This window comes from Mus caroli, unplaced genomic scaffold (assembly GCF_978045245.1).
Source record: "Mus caroli unplaced genomic scaffold, Mus_caroli_1 scaffold_11, whole genome shotgun sequence".
NCBI lineage: Eukaryota > Metazoa > Chordata > Mammalia > Rodentia > Muridae > Mus > Mus caroli.
This window is the reverse complement of record NW_028227266.1, coordinates 56165579-56191516: the sequence shown is the minus strand read 5'-3', so window position 1 is coordinate 56191516 and position 25938 is coordinate 56165579. Positions and strand designations below refer to the sequence as shown.

At 45.4% G+C, this 25938-nt stretch overlaps 1 protein-coding gene across 2 annotated transcripts in view; it reads left to right on the top strand.

The window, feature by feature from the left end:
- The window catches only part of Arid3b (AT-rich interaction domain 3B), a 47187-nt gene that overhangs the window by 6000 nt on the left and 15249 nt on the right, over positions 1–25938 (top strand). For both annotated transcript variants that reach the window (XM_021173050.2, XM_021173049.3), the window contains exons 3-4: positions 20858–20929; positions 21101–21173. In XM_021173050.2, coding sequence (XP_021028709.1) covers positions 20858–20929; positions 21101–21173 — 145 coding nt within the window. The remainder of the gene's footprint in view (positions 1–20857; positions 20930–21100; positions 21174–25938) is intronic.

Genomic DNA, 25938 nt, shown 5'->3' with positions numbered 1-25938 from the left:
CTTGTTTTAACCTTGCTTTAATTAACTTTAAATTGTGTGGGGTTGGGGGTGTGTGGGGTGGGTGGGTATATGTGTGGGGGTGCATGCCACAGTGCTCACTCATGTAGAGGTCAGAGAACAGAGGAGTCGCCCTCAGTTCTCTCTGTCCGCCAGGATCCAACTCAGGTTAGGAGGTAGGGAGGCAGGTGCCTTTGCCAGCCCTTAAACATGGCTTTAAAGGACTAAGTAATGTGCATGAGATCCTTTTTTAATGTTTTTAATTGTGCTTTGGACAGAAGACTAAAAGCAGAGCTTTGAGAGAGAGCCTGTAAAAACCTGGAGTCAGCCCTGGAGACCGGCTGGTTGAAGCTGGTTGAGACCGGCTGGCTGGTTTTGTTCTTCTGCCTTTTGTTCTTTAAGTAATTAACTTTTGGAGAGTGGAAGTTAAGTAGCACTTGCTCCAGCAACAATTCAAAGATCTTTCCCAGTTGACACAGGATCTTAATTGTTAATGAGTTATAGTAGCCTTTATTCTAACCGTATATTTGGGCAGAGTCTTTGTGCCCTGGGTGTTTGCTACAGGCAAGTCTCCTCCCTCAGGGAGCCAGATGCCTAGCAGGGGTGCTGCAGCAGCCTCTAGGTAGGGTTGGAAGTGGGAGGTAGTAAATTAACTCCTCCCCACGTCAGCTCAAACCCTGCCCAATCCGTTCTGTGATGCAAATACTCTAAAACAGATGATTTTCTCAACATTCTGTTACATACCAAAGTAGAAGAGATGATCACCACCCCACCCCCCAACACACACACACACCTTTGTACACATAGTGGAGAATTCTTGAAAAATGTTTTACAGGAGTCGGTGAGGGCTGGGCAGGTATTTGCAAACTGAAACACTTGAGAGTGGTACACTTATGCTGTTTCTGAAATCCTGTGCTTACAGCACATAGAGTCAAAATTACCTCATGGATTCTCTTCTCAAAGCAAGCCTTGCAAAATATTTGCTTCTCAAGGCCTGGCTCATTCTCTGGCACCAGGGTGATGGGAAGATGGGTAACTGTGGAACCTAGCATTCTAAACCCACCGGATTTCTATGGGCAGAGTAAATAATTGTAAAACAAGACAACAAAGGACTGAGTGTCCCTTTTCTCAAAGGAGATCACACAGCCGGCATGGGGGTATGGGGGGCTGTGCTGCCTTTAGGGGTGGTCTTCTGCTGCCTGGATAGTGGGGGTTTCAGCAATACAGGCTTTGTCTTGAGCCCATTAATGGAGCTAGGCTTCCTTCCACAGAGCAGGAAGATGAGGGGCCGTTTGATAGGCATGCGGGGCCAGTGTGTGTATGATTGGTTTTCTGCAGTGCAGACCACTGAGATTTACTAGGGTTCATTGCTCAATAAAGATTGACCCCCCCCCCCAATCCCTTGTGTTGTACAAGGTTTTGTTTAGAGTTGCCCTTCTAGCATGGAAGAGTCTTAATTTCAGAAAATTTGCAACGGAAAAGTTGATAACCCTTCTTAAATTCTGCTCATCACATGTTAATGAGAACATGGGGTCGCCTGCTTTGAACACCTAGAAGCTGTTTGCTGCCTTTTCAGCCTTCTGACAGCACCTCTGCGGGATAGATGCAGAGGAAGCCCCAAGGCAGGTGGGAAGGTGATAAGTGCTGGAAGATTACTTGAGAAGAAGCAGCTTGGTTTAGAGTTTGTTTTGTTTTAATAAATCATTGCACTCGAGGGCAGCTAATAGCACAGAAATGGAAACTGGGCTCTGGTGAGATTCAGTTGGCAGAGTGCTCAGACCTCGAGCTTGGTCCGCAGTGACACATTGTGCCCTTGATAACACATTTCTGCGGTTCAGCATGTAGGAGGTTAAAAAAAAAAATCAAAATTTCAAAATAATCTTCAGCTGTGTAGTTGAGCTTGAGGGCACACTGTGTTTCATAAGACTCTGTCTCAGAAAATAAGTAAATAAATCGGAAAACAAAAATCAAGGCTAGTCTTGTCTTCTTATGAGAGATTAATTCCCGCTGGGTAATTAGCTTGGAGTGAGACATCTGTCTTTTTCCTCTAATGCTCTGACAAACTGATCTCCAGGATCTATCCCTCTGGGTGTGGATCCATCAGTAGACCTACAGTGCTTGGTACATACTTGCTAAGTACTTCATGTAAAACATTTGAGGGGTTCTGCAAAACTTGTTTAAACTGTTGCCTAGAAAGAAAAGGTGGTAGGCTCTCTCCACTTCCTCAGTAGTGTGTCTTCAGGCCCTCAGTATCTGGAATCATAGTCTGTCTAGATCAGTGGCTGTCAGTAGGAGCTGATCTTTTTACTGCTCCACCAGACACTTAGCAGTGTCAAGAAATGTTGTGGTATCTGCCTCTGGAATCAGGAGTGCTCCTAGTAGCCTCTAAGAGCCATGAGGGCTGCTAAGCACCCCACAGACTGTTGGACAAGCCTTGCTCTCCTCTCCTAACCAAGAACTGTCTGGCTGAAAGTGCTAGAGTGCAGAACTCTGCTTGCTGCTGGTGGTTTCATTAGGCAGAATGTAGGCTGTGCTTTCAAAGGCTGCTGCTGTTCCTGCTTCCATCTCAGTAGCTGAGGAGTTTGGGAGCCTTCAGTTTTCTTTTGTGCTAGTTCTTGCTTACTTAATTTTTTCTTTGCTTTGTTTGATTTTTGAAACAGGTCTTTCTGTGTATGCCTTCTTTTTGATTTGGGGGTTTTGTTTTGTTTTCAAGACAGGGTTTCTCTGTGTAGCCCTGGCTGTTCTAGAACTCTCTCTATATAGACCAGGGTAGCCTTGAACACAGAGATCTGCCTACCTACATCACCACTACCTGGCCTCTTTCTTGTCTTTTTGGGATTAAAGGCATGTGCTACCATGCCCGGCTTAATTCTATTTTTGAAGTCCATTTTGAGTTTATGGCCTTTGGTAGTCATCACAGTGAATACACTGGGCTTGAGAGAGGATTGGGCTCTAGAACTTGAGGTCTCTTAATTGGCTCTTCAGCCCAGCCCTGTGATATTTATGGCAATTTATGAAGGAGCTTGGTTGCCCTTCCAGACATTAACCCACAAAGATTAAGGCGGATACTTTACAACTGCAATTTACTGGCAGATTTGATTTTGAGAGGCAGGAAGTGTGACTCTAGGTCACTTGTTTGTCACCATGCTTTCAGCAAGCACTGTAGCCATCTCTGCTCAGCCCATGCAGACAGCTTCTCCTGAGGAGTGGTAGTCCTCTCCCGCCATCCTTGGGGTTGTTGTATAGGAGCTACAAGGTAGAAGAAAAAACAGAAATGTGAAAGATCTTCGCAAAATGCATGTAAAGTCCAAAGTTAGGTTGAACTGTCACTAAATCCTAGATTCTTAGGCTCTAATTCCCAGTCCTTACTGCCTTGGTAGATAAGATACTTCTATCTGAGGACAGTTCTCTAGGTTTTCTAGAGCTGGCCAAGCACAACTCTTGTAGAGTCCCTGAGACCTCCCAGGCTGTGGAGACATAAACCATGGTGCTCTGCTGTGCTTCTGAGGTTAGCACAGGGATCTGTGAGTGTTACGTAATGGGTTGCTGGGGGGGTTAGGTCCCACTCTCTCCTAGAGTTAGGTGCCTTGCTCCTTCAGTGAAGCCCTCTATTTTCTCACTCTTTAGACTCCTCTCTTCTGAATCATTCTCTGCAATTAAACATCTTCTCTCAAACTTAAAAAGAAAATACTGTAGTCTTCAAATCCACATATCATGTGATTGTTGAGAAGACGTGAGTTTGCTTTTTAAAGCAACCTGTGCCATGCATGTCCCCAGTAATGGTTTCTCAGAGGACTTGGGCACCTTACTTTTCATCTCATCACCCTTGCCAACGCACTCCAACAGGAACCCCTGCCCTTTCATTCTTGCTAAGGTTTCTTTCTTTCTTTCTTTTTTTTTTAAAGATTTATTTGTTTATTTTATGTATACGAATACACTGTAACTGCCTTTAGACACACCAGAAGAGGGCATTGGATCCCATTACAGATGGTTGTGAGCCACCATGTGATTGTTGGGATTTGAACTCAGTACCTTAGGAAGAGCAGTCAGTGCTCAGCGGTTGCTGAGCCATCTCTCCAGCCCCTTGCTAAGGTTTCTAATGGCCTCCATATTACCTAGTCCAGGCTTCCCTGACCTCATTTGATACTTAAGAAGAGGGCTGGATAGTAGTAACCATTCCTTCCTTGAAATATTCTGTTCTTTCTGCTTATTTTTCTTTATCCCTGTAATCTTTCTTTTCCCCTAGTTCTCCAGGTCTCACTCTCAGCCGCCTTTGCTTATGTCATCCTTGGGAGGCTTTTATTTGGATTTCCAATATATGTTATTTGAATCTGTGCTTCGAGTCTGAGATCAGTGTATATAATCCCAACTGCCTGTTAAACATTTTCATTCATATCCCATTCACAACCAGTGGTGGTGGTATACATCTTTAATTACAGCACTTGGGAGGCAGAGGCAGGGGGATCTCTGAGTTTGAGGCCAGCCTGATCTATAGCATGAGTTTCAGGACAGCCTGAGCTACACAGAGAAACCCTGTCTTGAAAAACCAAGATAGGGGGCTGGTGAGATGGTTCAGTGGGTAAGAGCACCGACTGCTCTTCCAAAGGTACTGAGTTCAAATCCCAGCAACCACATGGCGGCTCACAACCATAATGAGATCTGATACCCTCTTCTGGTGCGTTTGAAGACAGCTACAGCGAACTTATACTAATAAATAAATCTTTAAAAAAAAAAAGAAAAACCAAGATAGATAGATAATAGATAGGTAGGTAAGTAGGTAGGTAGATAGATAGATAGATAGATATCCTACTCACATCTCAAATTTAATACATGGAAAACAACTAAAAGCAATTTTTAAAGAAACAGCACTCAAGTCTGAAGTAACCTAAGTTGTTGTCCAGCTTGCTATGTAGCTGGGGCTGCCCTTGGGCTCTGGATCCTTCTGCATCCACTCCCCAAGCTCTGGTAAAGCTGAACTCTTAGTTAATACCCTCCCCAATAATCATTTTCTCTTTGACTTTTCTTCTCAGAGAAACGGCCTCGCTAGGCACTTGGAGCCGGGTTGTTTCTCGCCTGCCCTCTGTCGCTCCCTGTTGCAGCCCTTTACCAAAGCTCATCCTCAGTCTTCCCATCCAGCATCTAGAACTCTCTCTGCCTGCCCTTGTCTGCCGTCACTGCCTGCCTCCTCCAAGTCTGCTCACCCACTCCGATCCACTCGCCACAGCCTGGAGTGACTTAAGGCAGGGTGTGGCACTGCCTTCATCCCCCCACACTTAGGCCGGGTGTGTGTCCTAATTATAGAATTGAGAATCTGCGTGATCTAAGGCCCACTTCACCGTCTTTAGCCTTGACTTTAGTAATCTCTCGTCTTGTCACCTTGTTGGCACTGTGGCCTTTGCTTGAGCAGCCTTGCCCAGGCTCTTTGTCTCCCCAGTTCTCCATCATAACTGTCATTTACTCTGACGCCTTATCCTCACCCTCGGTGCAGGATCAGGTTCTCCCTATGCTGCCGTTGAACGTTAGGGTTTACATATTTCATATTTGTGTTGGTTTGTTGGCTGATGTCTAATTCTTAGACCAGAACAATGGTTCTCAACCTTCCTAGTGCTGTGACCCTTTAATATAGTCAGTTCCTCATGTTGTGCTGACCCCCTAACTATAAAGTTATTTTGTTGCTCCTTTGTATCTGTAATTTTGCTATTCTAATGAATTGCAATGTAAGTGTTCTGATATGCAGGATATATCTGATGTGAGACCCCTGTGAAAGGGTCATTCGACTTCCAGTTTGAGACCCACAGGTTGAGAGCCACTGGACTAGATAGATGCTCAGCTCCAAGAGCACTGGAGCTCAGCTCCAAGAGCACTTTTGTGTTCCAGCAGACAATGCACTAGGCACTTGATATTTTGCTACTTCTACTTTCTTTTAATTCACCCTGCTTCTATGTCACTGGTTCCATTTCGTGCGGTGTGCAGGGTGTCGATGTTAGCCTCAATTGCTCTGAACCTTTTTTATTTTTTTATTTATTTTTTTTATTTTTTTGGTTTTTCGAGACAGGGTTTCTCTGTGTAGCCCTGGCTGTCCTGGAACTCACTTTGTAGACCAGGCTGGCCTCGAACTCAGAAATCCACCTGCCTCTGCCTCCCGAGTGCTGGGATTAAAGGCGTGCGCCACCACGCCCGGCATGAACCTTTTTTAAAGACTATTACCAGATTATCTTCTGTGTCAGGGGAGTGGGCACATGAGGAGACTGTAGGATAGCCCCTGGGAATTCTCACCTTCCACCCATCTTGTGGGTTTTAAATACCAAACTCAAGTCAGCAAGCTCAGAGGCAATGCTGCCAGTTGCACATTTGTTCTGCAGTAGATCATTTATTCAGAGAGTTTTCACAGCACAATTAAGCCGAAGATCCAGTGATAATCCCCCCTCCCTGCCCTTTATCACTGTCCTGCACCAGAGAGTACATTTATTACAATCAAGGCAATTACACTGACATCATCACTGAGTCCGTAGTTTACATGAGGGTGAGTTTTGTTTTTTTTTTTTAAAGAAATTATTACAAAATCGATTTCATGACATAACTTTGGGTGTTCTGAGTGTGCATATCCCATGGTAAGTAGGTGAAGGTCAGAGGGCGTCACTTGGAGTGCTTTCACTGTTCGGGACCCAGGGATCAAAACCAGTCAGTAGGCTTGGAGGTGACCACCTTTACTGTGAGCCATCTTGCCAGCCTTTAGGGTGCATTCTTATTGTTTATTCTGTGGGTTTAAGGATGGCGTGTATCCACCATGATACAGAGCAACTCTGCTGCCCTAGAAATACTGAGCAGCCCCTGGCAACCACTGGCCAGCCCCTTTCTCCAGGCTGATATAGATGATCCACTGATCTTACTTATATTGTCAGTTTTACTTACACAAATTTGTTTTCCTTTAAACCATTGTGATTATAACACATTTTCCAGCATTCTTGTTATTTAACAAATACATCTTAGGCTATAAATACCTTGGTGACTCTTACTTATTTTTCTATATTCTACAAATTTTCATTATTAGTTATTGATTGATTGATTGATTTTTTTTTTTTTTGGTGGCACTGAAGATTGAGCCTGGGACCACTGAAATATATTTCAGCGCTCACTGGAAATTATTACATATTAAAATTTCAGTTGTAATTGCTTCTTTAACTGAGATTGTATAAAGAGGTTTTTATTTCCATATCTGAGAGTTTTATCTTTTGGACTATTAATTTATAGCTTAACTAGAATGAGGTTGGAGAGCTAGTGTGGTTGGTTGGCAGTTGTGACAGAGTCTCACATATCACAAGCTAGCCTGCAGCTTGCCATGTAACAGGATGGTTGGGAACTTGTGACCCTTCTGCCTGTACTTGCTGAGCATGGAGGGCACAGGCCCAGGTGTTGTGGTGCTGGGAATTGAACCCAAACTAGGAATCCTTCCCCAAGTGGCTTATATCTCTGGCCCTTGAAAACTGGTATGCTTTTGAGTCTCTGAAACTTAATATGTTCTCCGTCTTAATCTTATTTATGGTTAGTTTCTGTGAATGTCCTTGAAAACAATGTGTGTTCTCTACTTGATAGATATGGTGTTACCTGTGTCAATTGAATTGCATTTGTTATTTTGAGTAATTATTCTAAAACAAAATTAGCTTTTTTTTTTTTTAAGTATTTGGCTATTGAAATTGATACATGTAGACTTATTTCTTCTTTCTTTTGAAGTTCGGGGTATTGTGCATGCCAGGCAGGTGCACACATGCCAGGCAGGTGCACACATGCCAGGCAGGTGCACACATGCCAGGCAGGTGCTGTGCCACTGAGCTACATGCAGAGTTTCACTTGTGGATCTGTTTCACGCTCTTGTTTTGATTTTGATTTAAGCACGCTCTAGTTTTGTTTTTCTCCAATCCTGTCTTCATTTCTTTAATTGTTGCCTTTATTCATTCTTTATCTCTTACATACTTCCAATTTCTATTTTATAGATGACTTTTTTATTTTTGAGCTGTGGGTCTCCCTCTGTTGCCTAGATTGGTCTCCACTTCCCCGGCTTGAGCCACGCTCTTGCCTTAGCCACCCGAGTTGCTGAGATGGCAGGCGTTTTGAAAACTTTATTTATTTAGAGTGTGTGTAAAGTACATGCCGTGGTGTGCATGTGGAGGTTGAAGGTCAGCTTGTAGGATTCATTTCTCCCTTTCCACCATGGAGCTCCTGGGATTCCAACTTCTGTTATCAGGCCGGACAGCAAGCACCTCTACCCGCCAAGCCTCCAGCGTGCAGCTGTCCCCAGCACGGTTTTATTGGTTACTTCTAGATTATAATGTGCATCCTTTATCCTCTTATCAAACCACAGCACCTAGGCAGTTCTGTTTCCAACTGCTGACGCTGTTCGTCGGAGCCTCTTGTGCTTTGTCAGTGAGTTCCAGTTTGTCTCCGCTTTCCCTTGGACAGTCAGCTTCTCCCTCTCGAGAGTGATCACGCTCATGTAGTTTTCCGACATCTCTCCGTGTACTCTGCTCTCTAACTATCTTTTTACTAAGATTTTGAAAAGATTTTTATTGTTTGTAATAAATTCAGCTCTGGCAGGCAGGTATGACATGTTTCTTTTGTCTTTTGCTGTTTTATGCTTTGTTCTGAGCTCTTTAGATCCTGGGTCCCCATGCTGACCGTTGGTTTCTCTTCCCTTGCTCTGTTTTTCTTGTTGAAGACTTTGTTATTATTCAGTCTACTATCTTTTAAAACCTTCACTTTTTCACATTCATTTTTCTAATTTCAAATTCCCTTTTCAGCCCTTTTTATTCCACTTTTTAAAATTAATCAGTATATTTATAATTTTTTGGCATTTAGAAATTTGCTTGTTTTAACAATTATTTGAGCCAGGCAATTTTTGGCATTTAGAAATTTGCTTGTTTTAACAATTATTTGAGCCAGGCATTGGTGGCATATGCCTTTGATCCCAGCACTTGGGAGGCAGAAGCAGGTGGATTTCTGAGTTCGAGGCCAGCCTGGTCTACAGAGTGAGTTCCAGGACAGCCAGGGCTACACAGAGAAACCCTGTCTGAAACAAAACAAAACAAAACAAAATTATTTGTATTCCTTTTATATATATATTAAGATACCTTTAATCTGGGGCCTGGAGAGATAGCTCAGTAGTTAAGAGCACAGGCTGTCTCCCAGAGGACCTGAGTTCAATTTCCAGAAAGTTCACAAATGCTTATAACTCTTGCTCCTCAGGATATCACACTCTTTTCTGGCTTCTGAGAAGCACCTGTATACATATAAATAATTTTAAAAAGAGATACCTTTGGTTTTTTTTAACTATGAATCATAGTGTTTGTTAAAACTTTTTGTTAAGGACGCTTCAAGCATACAGAAGAAGCTGGAAGACTTTCCTCAGTGTTCCTTTAAGTATCCACATTTTGCCATTCTTTTGACACAATTTGCCTGCGTGTTTTTCCTTTTTCCTGTCCTCACCTGTGTAATTGTTGGTTTCCTCCTGTAGGGCTTTGCTTTCCTCAATGTTCCTTTAAGTATCCACATTTTGCCATTCTTTTGACACAATTTGCCTGCGTGTTTTTCCTTTTTCCTGTCCTCACCTGTGTAATTGTTGGTTTCCTCCTGTAGGGCTTTGCTCTGTCTTCTTTGTAAGCTCATTTGGTAGGGCTTTATTTGTAAAAGACTGTCCACTTAAGGGTGTTTGGTTTCGCCTGTGCTAGGCTCTGCTTAGCAGCTGAGGCTCATCGCCTTGTGCCTAGTCAGAGCCTGACTTGCAGTGGGCGCTCTGGGCTGACGGCAAAGCCGTGTGCTCCTCTGACCTGGCAGGCTCTTCTGTGTAGTGATTTCTGTTCTGGTTCTTGACACACCTGAGACAGGCATCTTGGCGTCTAGTGTTGGGGAAACGATGAAATCCCCAGCCCTCACCCCTGGTAAGAACTGTAGCTGCCCTTTCTTCCCCTTCAGCCCCCAGCATGGTAGCAGCACATGCTTTTAATCCCAGCATTCAGAAGGCAGGGGCAGGCAGGCAGGCGGATCTCTGTGTGTCCAGGGATAGTCTGTTCTAAGTAGTGAGTTCCAAGCCAACTGAGGACACCTGATGAGACCCTGTCTCAAAAAAGAAAAGATGAAGAAACAGAGCTTGACGCTCAGCTGACAGAGATGCAGCTAGTTGCCTGGTGACCTATCCCTAGGACTCACGCAGTGGAAGGAGACAAGGCTCACAGCCCCTCCCCCCAATAAATACATTAAAAAGTAATAAACTTTAAATTTAAAAATCAAGTTGGGCAACAGTAGGAGTAGGGGCCAGTGTTGAAGCTGACTAGAGCTCTGTGAGAATTCCCTGACATGTAGGTTAACATGTGTGAAGTAGAAGTCACTTGGGGGTGGTTTCTTGGCAAGTCTATACCTTTTCAGATGTTTCAAATCACATATTTTGTTTAACAAAAGCAGCAGCCCCACATGTTGTACTTCAGCTTGCGTTTCTCTTGTGAATGTCCGTGGTGCTGTGTCTGTGCGCGGTTTCTTGTTTGCTGCTTTTGTAGTGCTGAAGGTTGAACCTAGGTTCTGCTACGGGCCAGGCAAGCTTGCGAGCGCTCAGCTTTAGCACTTACTCCTATTTCCCTTCATTTCTTCATTCCAGTGCTTAGCTCTGTGTGGGAGGTGTAGACTAGGACTTCTGTAGGCTTTGTTCAGAATTAGGGGAGTCAGTAGTTTTTCCACCTCAAAATATCCTTTCCTTGCTAGTGGTTTTGTTTCTTTCTTTTTCTTTTTTTTTCTCCTATGTGTTTTAACAGCTAGGACTTTTGTCCTGTGATCATGACTGGCTCTAGTTCACTGAGCCGGGACCTCTCATCATTCCTTTTGTCTGTCTGTCTGTCTGTCTGTCTGTCTGTCTAACAGCAGATGAGGAAAGAGGGAAGTAGCCTATATGTGGTCTCAGCAGGAAGAGGCTGGGCAGTGAACCCAGGCGTGTCTGGCTTGCAGCCCTGTGCTGCCTTCTGCTTCCTTGCAGACAGAACAGGGAAGAGGTAGGTAGAGTCTCTCAATGGTTTCATTACTTTAAAAATAGCTTTATGGTCTGGAGCTCAACAGAGCACTTGTGCTAGACTCACAAAGCTTTGAGTTCAATCCCCAGCACCTCATAGGCTGGGTGTGTGGTGTCTTAAATTCTGCAACGCATAGAGGGCCAGTAATTCAGTGTCGTCATCGGCACACAGTCCAGTCCACAGCCCAGGCTGCCTAAGACCTGTCTCAGTAATCAGTCAGTCTATATAACTCCTGCTGTTTTCTCTCTGATCGTAGGAGTCATTTGGGCTCAGTTAGAAAATATGGAGAATATACAAATTTATAAAGAAAAGGTAGCAATCAACTAGTCATAAAATTTAGCTACAACTATAAACATTTGTGGTATTTCCTTTGTATTTTAAAGGAAAATGCCTACTATATGTTTATTATTTTATTTTATATACAATTTTGTGCTCTGCTTTTATTACCTAATAGTCTGGAAATTTTTTTATTAAGTAAATGCTAAAGTGTCATCTGTAAAATTTAATTAATGGTAGTACACACTTTTAGTTCAGTACTTGGGAGTCCGAGGCAGGTAGATCTCTGTGAGTTCAAGGATAGGCCCGGTCTATGTAGCAAACTCCAGGCCAGCCAGGGTTGCGTAGTGAAACTTTGTCTTAATAAAATAAAATACAATTTTCAAAAATTTGAGAAAGGATATCACTCTGGCCTTTGCTGTCCTCAAGCTTAGAATCTTCCTGCCTCTGCTTCCCAAGTACTGGGATTACAAATTTGATTCATTATGTCTGTCAAATGTATTTTAAAATATTTGAGAAGTAAAAATGACATATAGTTTAAAATGTATGAAGTAAAAGTCAGCAGGACTTGGGGGTGGTTTCTTGGCAAGTCTATACCTTTTCAGATGTTTCAAATCACATATTTTGTTTAACAAAAGCAGCAGCCCCACATGTTGTACTTCAGCTTGCGTTTCTCTTGTGAATGTTTGTGGTGCTGTGTTTGTGAGTGGTTTCTTGTTTGTTTCTTTTGTAGTGCTGAAGATTGAACCTAGGTTCTGGTATGTGCTAGGCAAGCTTTTTAACCACAAAGCTAAGCTTCACTCTTTATTCATGTTTTTATAGTCAGAGTACAAACCTAGAGTCTAAAAAGTAAACCTGAGGGGCTAGAGAGATGGCTCGGTGGTTAAGAGCACTTGCTGCCCTTGGAAGTACTATCTTCCCCCAACCCCCACCCTCCCTCCCACCCCCCTGTGTTGGGTGGCTCACAGCCCCCTTAAGTCCAGCTTCTGGATCTGACAGCCTCTGTGAGCACCCACACGGTACCCACATGTACCACACGCATCTATACAGACACACAGGTAAGTGAATAGTGAAGTGAAATGTTAGCCTGGGCCTGGTAGCTCATGTGTGCCGTCCCAGCATTTGGGAGTTCGAAACAGGAAGTTCAAAAGTTCTGGCCCACTGGGCTACACAAGAACCCGACAAAACAAACAACAAACAAACAAGAGTAGTTTTTAAAAAAAACATTTATAAGCTGATGCGTGATAGGTTTTTTCTTAAATGTTTGCTTCCCATATGTTTAAATTGTGACGTAAGAGCCGTGCACAGCAGCAGCTGGCCAGTCTCCTAATCTCTCAGCCTTTTCCCTCTTACATCCTAGTTGTCCTCAAAGGCTGTTGGAAGCCCAAGAAACAGCTGGGAGGTTGGGAAGGGCTAGATTGCTGGGTTCCACGGAGGAGCTGCCTGGCATCGGGTCTTCTCATCACCAACTTTCTATTTTGGCGTTTCTCCTTGTTTCATGAGAACACCTCATTTCTGGCCAGTGCTCTTGATTCTGTGATGTGATTTTGTGCCTAGATTGAAAATGTAGAATCACGTCTCTCACCCTGCCCCCTTTCTGCTGCTTAATCAGAAGAAGTGTCACTTGGCTCTTTTTCCAAGCCACTGAGTTTGAATGATCTCTGTTGCTCAGGAGGTGGGCAAGCTCTTTCTGGTTCCTGCTGAAGTTACCTGACAGCAGAAGGTAAGCCTCTGATAGTTCTAACTCCAGTGCTCCCAGGGCTGGAGTGCTTTAGTTAAGAGCAGTAATCCTGATCTTATCTGTGTACTTCTAACAGTATCTGTTTTACTTCCTGGGGCTCCCCCCTCCCCTCAGGAGTCCCCTGTAACCCTTCCCTTCCCTTCTCCTGCAGTCTGTTAAAGTGGGACGAGACTGGGAGTGGTTTTCTTTCCTTCGTGCTAAGACCCAGGAGATAGATTTTTAACATCACACCAGCAGCCAGGTCATCAGTAAAGCTGTCACATATATGGCACATATAATCCTGAGCCATGGATCTGGACAAAGGTAGTTATGTGTGCTTATTGTAGAAGGGAAAACCCAGCCACACTCAGCCTCAGCGCTCAGAAAAGGAGTGTGTTTCAGAACAATTCGTTGGCTCCCAAGAGCTTAAGATGAGCGCTTTGAAGCCTGGTGATTTTGCTAATGACTACTGGAGAGCCGTTCCTAGGAATTTGCCTAGGTCCTTGCCTTTGGGGCCCATATCTTCCAGATTATGGAGAATAGACAGGAAGTGCATTTGTTCTGTTGTTTCAGAGAATGCTCAAGATGCACATGTTACCAGTTTGCATAAAGGTGTTTAAGGAAAAGTTTTTCTTTTCTTTCTTTCTTCCTTCCCTTTCTCTTGCTCTCTGTCTTAATGATATGTCTCATAGGTGTCAGAACGTAAAGAACAGTCAGTAGAGACTTAGTGGTAGCTTCACCCCTGTGCTTAACCCTAGGGAAAGGGTTAATTTTTTGCCTTGAGGAGAAATGAGGGATGGGAACTAAAATTGCTTCGGACATCTGAGCTGTGCTTTAATAAGATATTCCAGGTGGTCAAGGAGTAATCCTAAAATAGCCTAGATACTTAACTGCTTTAAAGTCAGGCTCCCGCTCCAGGGAGGTAGGGCTCTGAGGAATGCAGTGCTGGCTCCTGAGGTCTTAGGGGCGTGGTCTGCTGGGGTTATTCCTGCCACCCCCAATCCAAGGGGAAACAAAAGCCAAGCCTTCTTGGGTCTGGAGGCATTTGCTAATATTAGACCTTTTCCCCCCACTTGGCAATACTAAAGCCTCTGGCTTCTGCTTCTCTAACCTGGCTTTCTTCCTAGCTGTGGGACTGGTATTGTCACCCCATCCCCTAGACAGTGGTCTGTTTTCATTAGTGCTCAAAGGCTTCCTGCTTGATCCCCTGCCTGGTTTCTCTCTGTTTGCACAAGAGCATACCTCTCTCCCGTAAGAATTCAGTCATCCTCTCTTTCATTCCCTCGCCCAATCCAGCTGATGCTCTGAGCTGGCTGTTCTTTAGGAGAACCATTCTCCCTGGTTCTGCTGCCCAGCCCTCACCCCACCCAGGTTCTCAGTTGGCAAAGCCACCTACCCATCGTTATTTATACAGACAATATATCGGCACTATAAATCACCACTGGGGGCGTTAAAGGGACATTTAATAAGTGAAGAGTCAGACTATTGTTTTGCCTGAGAGACTAGCTGCTGTAAAGGAGTTGCTCTATGGTAGGCTGCTCTGTCCCTTCAGTGCTACCTAAGTACTGGTCTTCATTACCAGGGTGAGGGACAGGGAATATGCAGTAGGTCAGAAGTAAATGTAGGGACTAGTGAGATGGGTCTGTGGTTAAGAGCACTGACTTCCCAGCACCCACATGGCTTAGTGCCACTGTAACTCCAGTTCCAGGGATCTGCTGCCCTCTTCTCAGCTCCTAGGGCTCCTGCATGCACATGGCACATATACACAAACACACACATACACATAAGATAAAAAGTATTTTAAAATAACTTAAAAGTTAATGCAGGGCTGGATGTGGAGGTGCATGCCTTTAATCCCAGCACTTAGGAGGCAGAGACAGACAGATGTTTTATTATGGATTCAAGGCCAGCTTGGTCTACATAGCACATTTCCAGGCCAGGCTGTAACTGGTAAGACCCTGATTCCAAAAAAAGGAAAAAAGCTACTGTAGGAAAAAAAAAATGCTTAAGGAAACCATAGACAGTGGCTAAAGCCAAGGATTTGACGGTTAATAACACTGACTGCTCTACCAATGATTCCCAGCACCCACATGGTAGCTAACAACCAGGTCCAGGGTATATGACAATCTTTTGTGGTCTCCAGGGACACACACGCATGTGGTACACAGACATACATATAGGTAAAATACCTGTATACATAAAATAAAAATTTAAAAACCAACCTTTCTAAAACCTCAGACATAAATGGAATTTATTTTGTTTCGTTTCCTCCCACAGTGTTGGGAATTGATCCAGGAGTGAGCACTACCATTAAGCTACATCCTTAGCACAGATGCTGTTTAAAAGTGTTTCTCTCCCTCCACTAAGCTTCACTAAACTGGAGGCTTTGATCTGTCTGCTGTTTCTTCCCCAGGAACCTTAGACAGTCTAGTATAGCCTAGGAGATCAGAAGTTTGTATATGAATGACTGGAACAGGAAAAAACCTGCAAAGTAAAAGACTCCCACCGCCCTGGCTCCCTTAGGTGTCTGTCTGCACATCCATATGTGTAGATTATTTTTCCAACAAGTAGCTTGTTAAAGCTATGCAGAATATTGGTTTCGTCTTCTTTTCATTTCAGAAATTGCCTGCTGCCTCCCCACTGCTCGCAGTTGAGAGTTTAAGTTTCCTCCTGGTATTCGAGGCATCTCACAGCCTGTTTCCACTTTAAACATTAGGCTTGACATACTTACATCCTCCTGCCAAAACACGCCTTGTTTACCCCTACCCCATGCTCATTTGAACTATAAATCTCCCCTCAGCCCATATTCCTCCAGGCCACTCAAACCTCAGCCTTCTACCTCCCAAGCACTTGGTGTTTGGGTATTTTAGCCTTACTATATGTATGCATGACATCTTGTTTTTCTGACTCTTGGTGTGACCCGCTTGGTGGGGTGGGGACCACTTTTGTTTTGGAAAGCTTTTCCTCAGCAGCTTGCTTTACCTGGTGGGTTCTCCAGGAACTCTGGACTGAATGAAATTTATCATAGTAATTTTGTTTCCCAAAAGAGAAAGCCACATGGTCCGGCCCCACCTTGTGTGTGTGTGTGTGTGTGTGTGTGTGTGTGTGTGTGTGTGTGGGTGGTGGTGGTGGTGGGGAGGGGCTCCAGACCAGGAGATTCCAGATAGATAGTGGTCTGGAACCAGGCAGCTGCTTGCTTCCTAAGACGGCTTTCTCCATTGCCAAGCAGAGGCAGTTCTGTTAGTTAGAAGAAGGCCTTTATCCTAGAGCAGAGAAATTCCTGGCCAGTTCTGCCCAGCTGCTGCAGTGTTGCCGGCTGGAACTAACAGCCTGGCTCCTCCTCCACAGGCAGCTTTTTAGATTTTCAAAGAATGATCTCTTCACTTCTCTGATTTGTTGATCTGTTAGGACTGAGAAATTAGAGGTTTGGTGTTTTAATTTTTGAATAGCAGTCATTTAAGACTGACTTATTTTATTTTGAAACCTTTAAATGTACATGTCACATTTCTTGGGTCCCTTAAGACATATAATCTCTTCTCTCTTTTTCCTCCACTTCCCTTCCTCCTGATCTCCTTTCTCCCTGTGGGAAAGCGGTCATCGTAGAGTAGACGGTCTGTTTTGGAGGTAGAGGTAAAGGTTTCCCCTTTTGCTGTCCCTTGATAGGGCATGAAAGGCCAATTTCATTTGGCTGAAATCCCCAGATGAAGCAGGAATAAAAGATTCTCTCATTAATGGACCACCCAGGCCACGGTTTGGCCATTCTGTAGACAGACTTTCTCTCTGCCTCTTTCTCTCTAGTGCATACTTAATTCCCCTGTGCAGAACACATTATGCTGTTCTTTGCAATCCAGGAGGTAGCAGTTCGGCACCAAGCAAGCCAGGCAACGCCAGTTAGGAGCTGTGAGACCTACAGCAAGTGGCCTTTCAGTTCTCTGACTCATGTTTTCTCCAACTCAAAGCATTTCATTTGTAGGATTAAGTAGGAAAGTCATCCAAGGTGCCATACACTCAGGCAGATACTACCCGCAGATGCTGGCTTCCTGCCCCTTTCTCTCCTCCCAGTCTTCTTTCAACTACCTTTTTGAAGGCAAAATAGTCTGGTTCCCCTGGGGGAAATGAGTTGAATGTGGGTATGGCAGCTAAAACTAGTCTTTCGGTGGGTATTTAGAGACAAACTGTCAGTTTCCTGTGAGCTCCCGGTGAGATCAAAGATGTTAAAAGGGATTTCTGAAGTAAAAGGAGGCTGAAGAGGCTGTAAATGGCAATAAGTAACCATTGGCTACTGTTGATAATCTACCCTTATTTCCCTTTAACCTCAGTTCTGGGCTCTGTAATCCTGCTGCCCATGCCAGTGGCTTCAAAGCCTGTTCCCTGCAGGCAGTGACTCTTCTCCTTACAGACCAGACCCCTCGGAATCATAGAGGTTGAGCTGTCTCTTGGCATGTGTTTGACCCATTCTCTGTCTGCTTCTATTTTCCATATTTTTCCCCACTACTGCAGTCTGTCAGCCACACTTGATGTCTAAGAAAAATTATCTTAGGGCTGGTAACTTTTTAGTTAATTACGTCCATATCCTGGTGGTAGGTGAAGAAAATCTGAATTGCATAAGTGAGCTATTTATAGCATTCATTTATAGCATCCAGTCAGAATTGTAAACAGAGAAAAGAACTGTAATCAACCCTTTCATTGCAGGCAGAAGGGGTGACAGAGGAGACAGTGAGTCCCAGGGAAACACCATGCCTCTCAACAGCTATCAGTGCTGTCTCTGTGCTGGGGGCTAAGGATGCCCTCAAGATGCTTAAGATTTAAGATGATGAGGCACAGATGACCAGAACATGAGGTGACAGCCCAGAAGGGAAACTAGCAGGCTTCATGAAGAAACAGTCATCGCAGCTGGACTGTGATGTGGGCTTAGTCTCTCACACTAGCTAAAACAAAACAACAAAACCAACCCTGTAAGGTTGAGCAAAGGGTAGCTGCCTCAGGATGAAATAATAATATGAGAGATTTCTGCATAGCCCCAACCAAATATTTTAAACTAAGAAATGGCCTGTTGCTGGGCACACTCTGTTAATCCCAGCACTTGGGAGACAGACGTAGACGGATCTCTGAGGTGGAGGCCAACCTGGTCTACAGAGCAAGTTCCAAGACAGTTAGGTTTACACAGAGAAACCCTATCTTGAACCCTCCCCCCAAAAGGAGGGGCTATCCTTGCCTTGGAACAGGAGAAGGAAGAAGACTCCATACATCACATACATCCAGACACCCTTTTTGCCTTGCATTTAAATTAATAATAATAAATTTCAGTGTCTCATTTCTGTCCCGTGGCCACCGTGCTCTGTGGTCACTGGGTTAGAGATGTTTCTGGCTAAAACCCTGTCACTGTAGCAAACATTGGAGTGCATTTTATGTGCATTTTATGGTGTCACAATTCTTCCTTCTCCTCCACTCCCTCCATCCCACCCCTGTAGCTGACTCTTCTCTCCACCAAACACATTCTAAGCTGTTTCCTACAAAATGGCTATAACCAATGCTTAGAATTCCTCACATTTGGGGTAGAGCTGGAGACTGTGGAGACATGGTAGATACCAGTCTCTTTCCCACCCTTCCCCACCCCCTCTGCACCCCGCAGCGTTCTTCTCTTTGCTGTCTGTGGAGCTCTGCTGGCACTTGGGTGTTTATTTTCACACATAGCCCTAAGGTGGCCACACTAGCATGCTTGTTCTCACACCCCTCCCCCACTGCTGAAAGCCCCACTCATCCAAGGTTGTGGATTAGGTCCTTTCCCTCCAACTGAGCGTGACTCAGTTCCCGAGCCTTTGGAATGCCTGCCTGCGAGTTACTGTAATTAGCAAAAACCCAGTGTTTTCATCTTGGGGACTGATAAAGAGTTCTCCCGTGAGCCTCAGCCTCAGATCTCTAGCTGCAGAGTTGGAAATTGAACTGCCACAGTAAACAGCTGACATAACAGAAGCACAGTGATCCCCCATTAAATGTCTTTCAGCCAATAGGAGCTCCCAGGATAATTGACTTTCCAGCAGGAATTACTGGCTAAACAAAATCACTGGGCATTAGGGCAACCTACTGAAACCCTTTGAAAGGGGTTCAAATGTAACTGTCTGGTTTTGCTGACCTGACAGACATAATTCATCTTGATTATTCATTGTGCTGGTTGCCACCAGATGATACTAGATTTCTGGTGACTATAATTACAGTGTGGGGTTGAATTTAACAACAGAAAAAAAAAAAAAAAAGCCCACAATGTTCCTGCTTGGTTGTTGGCAGGGAAGGACACTGGTAACAGTGCCTCCCTCGGGCCTGGTGCGTGCAGTCCCTGACCAAGCACTTTCTTACACACACTGGTGACAAGATAAGCAGGAAAACAATTTGGTGCAGCCTGTTTCATTTCAACTGACAAGGGGTCACTTCTCTGTCAGACTTACCTCACTGTATGCTGTTGCTGCTGTGAGGAAGAAGTGGGTCTGCATCTGAGAGCCAGCTCTGAGCAGGGAAAGCAATGTATGGCCTCAAAAGATAGCTGAGAAATGCCTCTTGCTTCCAGGCACACGGGGTCTAGGGTGTGCATGTGTGTACAAAGTAGAACTCGCCCAGACTGACAGTTCATGGCTTTAGAACAAGATTCCTGTGCAGTCCAAAGGATGTTCCCCCAAGGAGTCCCTGCTCCTAACCCCCATGCCTTCCACAAGCACTTACACACTTCTGCTAGCAGGGTGTGTGCCTGCCTTTATGTGTCTGTGGTCCAGGAGAGAACAAGGAAGCATATGTCACAGGCTCAAGGTATAGTTGCAGCTACCAGGACGGGGTGAACACTGGGACAGATGTCATACTTGCCATTGGCACAGAGGTGGCTGGGCCATCTCTGTGGTATAGGTGCTTATGTATTTGTTGAAGAGATTTTTAGTTCAAATAGCAAATTGATTATGTAGCAGGCAGCGTGGTGTTGTGCTGAGGTACAAAGAAGATAAGTACAATTGATTTTCTATCAAGAAACATTCCTTTCTGATGAAGATGACAAAATTCCAAAAGACTGTGAAATTCTGAAGTATTAGCAGAGAGAGACTGCTTCTGGAATTGTTAATGCAGCCGGGGTGCAGGGTGGGTTTCCTGCAGAAGAGGAGTAAGCCAGCTGGCTGAATAAGACACATGAGCGCTTCTCCTTCCTCCTACTCAACTGAATGGCATTGCTTCCATCTAACCAAAGCTTGGGTGTTTTGCTTCTTGTTTTGTTTTTTGTTTTTTTTTTTAATTCCCTAATGGAAATTAGCTTTTGTGCCTAGTCTGCACTTGGGGTGTAGTCAGCTTTCTCCTCACCGAGCTTAGGGCTAATGGGAGGCTGCACTGAAACTCCAGCTTGTGGATCTTTGCCTTGCTCTCTTGCCCTTTGACCACTCACTGTGCGGTGCTGGGAACTGAGCTGAGCGTCTCTGCACCCACTGCTCAGTGAATATGTCTCAGAATGGTAGTTTCTGAGAAGTCAGCTGCCATGGGGGCTTTGGGACCATTGGCTGTGTGTCCTTCTCAGCATTATCAAGCATGAACAATATCCATCAACAAAGGGAGAAGATTCTTTTGAAACCCACCCACAGACCCAGCCACATACCGTATTTTGAAACCATCCTCAAAAGCAAAACAGGAGGCTCTCAAAGGGTAGTGGAGGGTCCTGACTAGGCGTTTCTAGTGGGTGGCAAGCGAGCGGAAGTGCTGAGGGAGGTCGTGTCTCCCTGAATGAAGGTCTTGCCTTTCCACTTACATGATCCCACTCCCTCCCTGTCAATGTGTGTTTTGTCTCCTTCAGAATGGTGCTTTGGCCTGGAGTGACGATGCTGATGGAGGCAGGGGAAGAGAGATCTCACGAGATTTTGCCAAGGTCTGTAATGTCTTGAACTAAAGATAGAAGCAGCTCTGCAGTGGGCTGTCTTACCCCTACACATCCCCATGTGAGTGGCACATTTACTCAGATACCTATAGGAGCTCTGGGATGACACCTGGCACCAGACGGGATGTTTGATTGTGTTTTCTCTTGGGGTCTGGCCTGCAGCTGTATGAACTTGACGGTGATCCTGAAAGGAAAGAATTTCTGGATGACCTCTTCATCTTCATGCAGAAGAGAGGTAAGTGTGGTGACTGCTGTGTCACTGTTACCCGTCCTGCTTGTCCAAGAGTTATTTAAATAATTGGCAGCCAGATTGAGGGAAGCAGAGAGGACCTTAGCAAAAGATGAATTTGGTTCTGCCTTATTTTTGTCTCTCTTCTAATTAATTGGTCTCTGGAGACATTTCAAATCCAAATGTTTTTATTGTAGCCTTATAGCTGCCTCAGATTTCGTTTAAATCAGCATGTGGCATGTACTCTTGGTGTAGTTAGTCCCATGTTGACAGAGAAAGGTAAGTAAAAACATAGGGAACCCCTTGGCTTGTTCTGGAGACCCTGGAATGTTTCATGGAAAGGAATGGCCAGCATTACCTGCTGGATCTCTTTGACATAGTTGGACTGTTCCTGCAGGTTAGCTGCCCAGTATGTGGACACCCATTCCTAATCCACTCCTCAGTTCTCTGTCCTGCTCACCCTCAGCCCTACCCGCTATGGCTGGCTCCTCTCTGGACCATGTCGTGACAGAGTCTTGAGCCCGGTGACTCGGCTTCCTGGCTTTATATCCTGTCATAGCAATGGGTTCAGCAGCTAGGTCAGGCCTCAGGAAGCACGGCCAGGACTTCAGCCGCTCTCTGAGGAGACCCATAGCAGTTTATGTAGCTCCACCTTCATCACCACCCTCAGAATAGAGCCACTGGGTCCCACTGGACCCTTCCCTAGGACCCTGCTAATACCTCATCACACAACCCTTGAGATCTGTCAGTAACTTAAGATCTGGGAAGGGTGGTGGTGGTGGTTGGCTGAGCTACCACTCCTATTTGTTTTCTCTCTCTCCATCTCCCTCTCATATTCTCCCCACTTTCTTTCCCCTCCTCCCCACCCCTGACTCCCTGACTCTCCACCTCTTCTCCCTTTTTCAGAAGCCTTATGTCTTCATGGTAGTGAGTTCTCACTGCCGGTTTTCTTTAGAGAGCAGTAGAAAGGTTGGAGGCTTTGTCCCTCTGTCTCCAAGCCTAGCAGAGCAGTATAAGCAGTCCTAATTAGTTTACTCCTTCCAGCAGTTATCTGGAGCTGGTGTGTGTGAGTAAAAAACAAAACTACACCCCTGAAAGATAATGTGACTGGCAGCAGGGAGACTTTCTATGCCCTGAGAGAGAGAAATCCACTTAATACTTGGGTCTCACCTTCCAATTGCCTTTTAATTATTTACAAGCTCCTCCAGCCCAGCTGGTGCAAAAGCCAGGCGCTGATCCTGTCTCAGAGGGGCTGCCATAGCAGTAGAGGTTTTAATCAGCCACGGGCCCCTGCTTTATTTTTCTACTTTATTGTTTTTCTCTCTTCCCAGAAGGACATTAAAAAGAAAATGTAAGCTAGATCAGCCTAGTCGTGAGTGAGGATGGGTGACTGTGTCCTTCTGTGCCTCCTGAAGGACAGTCACTTTGTCACACCTCTATCTCTGGAGCCAGGCAGGTCGGTGCTCAGGGTGTTTGCTGTCTGCATCTTGTTGGTTCTCCTGACTCTGGCTTGCCCCGCCGTCGGTGGCTAAGCTGCCTGGACTGCGGTAGATCTGCTTGCTCTCCATAAGAGTACTGTATTTTAGGGCAGTGGCCTTGCTGTCTCGGGGCAGCCCCAAGAGAGGAAACATAACGGAATCTCGAGTTTGTTAGTTACTCTAATACAGGTGTTCTTGGCCTTAACAGCTGTTGACTTTAGGGGCTGGGTCGTCCCTTTTTTCTGGAAGTAAACTTGTACACTATAGAATAGTAGCAATAGGATGGCCTCTTCCCAGTAAATGCCAATAGCAGTGCTTAATCATGATAACCAAAAATGTCTCTAGAAGTCAGGTGTAGGGCATATACCTGTAATCTCTCCACTCGGGAGGTAAAAGCAGGAGGATCAGAGTCCAAGGCCAGCCTCAGCTTTGAGGTGTGTTGGAAGCCAGCCTGTGCTACGAGAAATCCTGTCTCAAAGAAGTTCTGCCTGTAGATATTATAAATGTCCTGTGGGGACAGTGCTCTAGAAAGAGCCACTGCCTTGTCATGGAAAGTTTTCAATGTAGGAAAAAACAAACCAAACCAACAAAAATGACCTCTGTGGAAATCATATTACATGGTTTTAGGGTTGGCTTTTGCCAGGTAGAGTCTCAAGCTCCCCGCCATCTCCTGCTTCCGAGTATAGAGGTGAGCCCTAGGAGCCCACCCCGTGCTGGAGCACAGGGACAGCGGCCGAGGCAGACCCAGGACCTCCTTCACTGTTGGCTCCTAGGTTAGAGTGTGGTTCTGGTGACCTGGGAAGCAGGTCACACTGCTGACTGTGTGAGGCAAGCTGTCTTTGTCTTATTTGTCACTCTTCACAGTGGGATATAGGGCATTCAAGGTGTAGGTCTCCTTAGTTGGGATCTCTGCAGCAAGTCAGCTACTGCCCGCCCCCAGCACATTCGAAGGATAAGCAGTCGATTCCACAGCATCCAGTGCTCAAACCTGAATTTAAAAGTCCTGGTGATGCCCACCTGGACAGGGAGCACCTCAGAGGAAGTGGACGGGGCTCTGAGAGAGGCAGCACACAGCAGGCCGCCCCAAACGACTGCAGCTGCAGGTGATAAAAACAGCCATCATGTGGGAAGGGGCACAGGTTGTAACTGCTGCTTTGTGCTGTCTCCCGCCTGTTAACACATTTGGGTGAATTAACTGCAACAGATGGGCCTTTCAGCCTTTGGCCTTTAGTTTCTAGGCTGAACTCAAGTTACTTGCACCCTGGTGGCCCCTCCCCTCCCAATAGGTCAGTCTGCCAGTAGAAGAGGCTGAGATCACAGTGTGCTGAGCTCCTGCTGGTCTGAGGAAATGAGGCCCTTGGAGACGGAAAAGGCTGTGGATTGTGCAAAGCCAGGCAAACACACCCATCCCTCTCCACCATCTTGAGCAAAGCCCCCTCATTGGCCACGCCTTCCTTATCTGTAGGATATTGAAGGTTCACTTAGTATGGTGCTCTCTGTGTCCCACGTCCATGACAGTTGTGCTAAAGCTCCCTGCAAACATGTCTACCCTGGAGAGAAACAACAGGAAGAAGAGAAGCCCTGTTAGCCAGTCTCTAGCAAAATAATTGTACGGAACCGCCCCCCTCCCCTGAGATTCTCTAAGACCAAGTGTTTCTTCCTCTTCTTGCTATGTAGCACCTTCTTTTCCAGACTAAAGCCAAGCCGAGTTACACACATTGTGTTGCATCCAGGGTTTCTTTTCCTAGAACATTGTTCTCAGAATGATGCTTAGAGTTTAGAGCTCTGGTATCCGTTTTTGCTGCACATATATTCAGGGGTGTGTGTGTCTGTGTCTATGTGTGTCAAGAAAATTAAAGCCAAGCGTGTAAATAAAATTGTGTACTAATCTAATTCACCGTGGGTGGTTTCCGAGCCCCCTTGCCCGAGGGGAGGGGCTGGGTTGTCAGGCTGGTAAGCAGGGCCATGGATAGGTAGTTTCGTTTTCACTCCATCACTTGTACGAAAGAAAAGCTCTTTCCCTGAGAGGAAAACCAGATGGACGTGTGGGCTCATCAAATAGGACAATGTGCTGGTGGTGGTACGAAGTTATCTTTAGTATTATTCCAGATACTTTGCAGAACATATTCAATCTATTTAGTGATCTATTTCCTACCAAGAGCTCCAGCTCTGTGGGGTGGAAAGAGCAAAAGTTAAAATGTGACAAGAGTCAGCCCCTAGGTTAGGAGGCTTTCCTAGCAAGAGAGCAGACTCAGCATTGGTCTCCTCAGGCCTCAGCCACTGCTGGTTCCTTCTTCTTGCACTGAATTTGAGAGACTGTTCCTAATACCAGCAGCCTCGTGGTGGCTTGGTCTGCTTTTAGAGACACATGCAAGCCCTGTTCCTCCTGTAGCATAGGATACCCACCCCACTGGCCTCTGTACAGCAGAGGATTTGCTTAACGTGGGGTAGAACTTTGCATCCAAGGGGAAATCCTCATCTCTAGGCAGCTGTGTCTCTTGGAAGGACAGATGTGACAGCTCAGCCGTGTGAAGAAGGCTGGTATTTGCTGAGGCAGGCTGAGGCAGTGGACTTAGGAAAAACACCCAGAGTACCCTCTAGCAAGTTATTCTTTCTTGCCTCTACATCCCTGCCCCCACCCTTCACAATGCCAGAGAAAGCAACTGCGTAGTCACAAGGAAGACCTTACTCAAAGATCTGCCCTCTGACCAGTTCTGTCGTGGCCACAAACTGCCCCTGCTTTCCCCCCAGTGGATTGTTAGATCTGTTTTTGATGTGCATATACAAAGAATTTACTGTGGGAAAAGGGCTTGGTCTGCCTCAAAGTGCAATTTGAGTGTTTTTCCTTGTGTTGTGTGCTTATCTATCCATCTCAGGCAAGGAAGTGCTCCTGACATATACCGCTTTGCCTTTTGGTGGCGGTGGTTTCTCCTGTGCTCTGGGCATGGTGTGGTGGGAAATGCTCTGTGCCCAGGACACCCTTTCTTTTTTTTTTTTTTTTTTTAAAGATTTATTTATTGATTATATGTAAGTACACTGTAGCTGTCTTCAGACACTCCAGAAGAGGGCACCAGATCTCGTTAAGGATGGTTGTGAGCCACCTTGTGGTTGCTGGGATTTGAACTCTGGACCTTCGGAAGAGCAGTCGGGTGCTCTTACCCACTGAGCCATCTCACCAGCCCCAGGACACCCTTTCTAATGGACAAAGATGTCTGTCAGATGAAATGGGTTTGGGAGCTTTATCTTCAAAGTTTATCCACAAGTGAGAGCTCGAAATGCAGACCTGTGGCTCA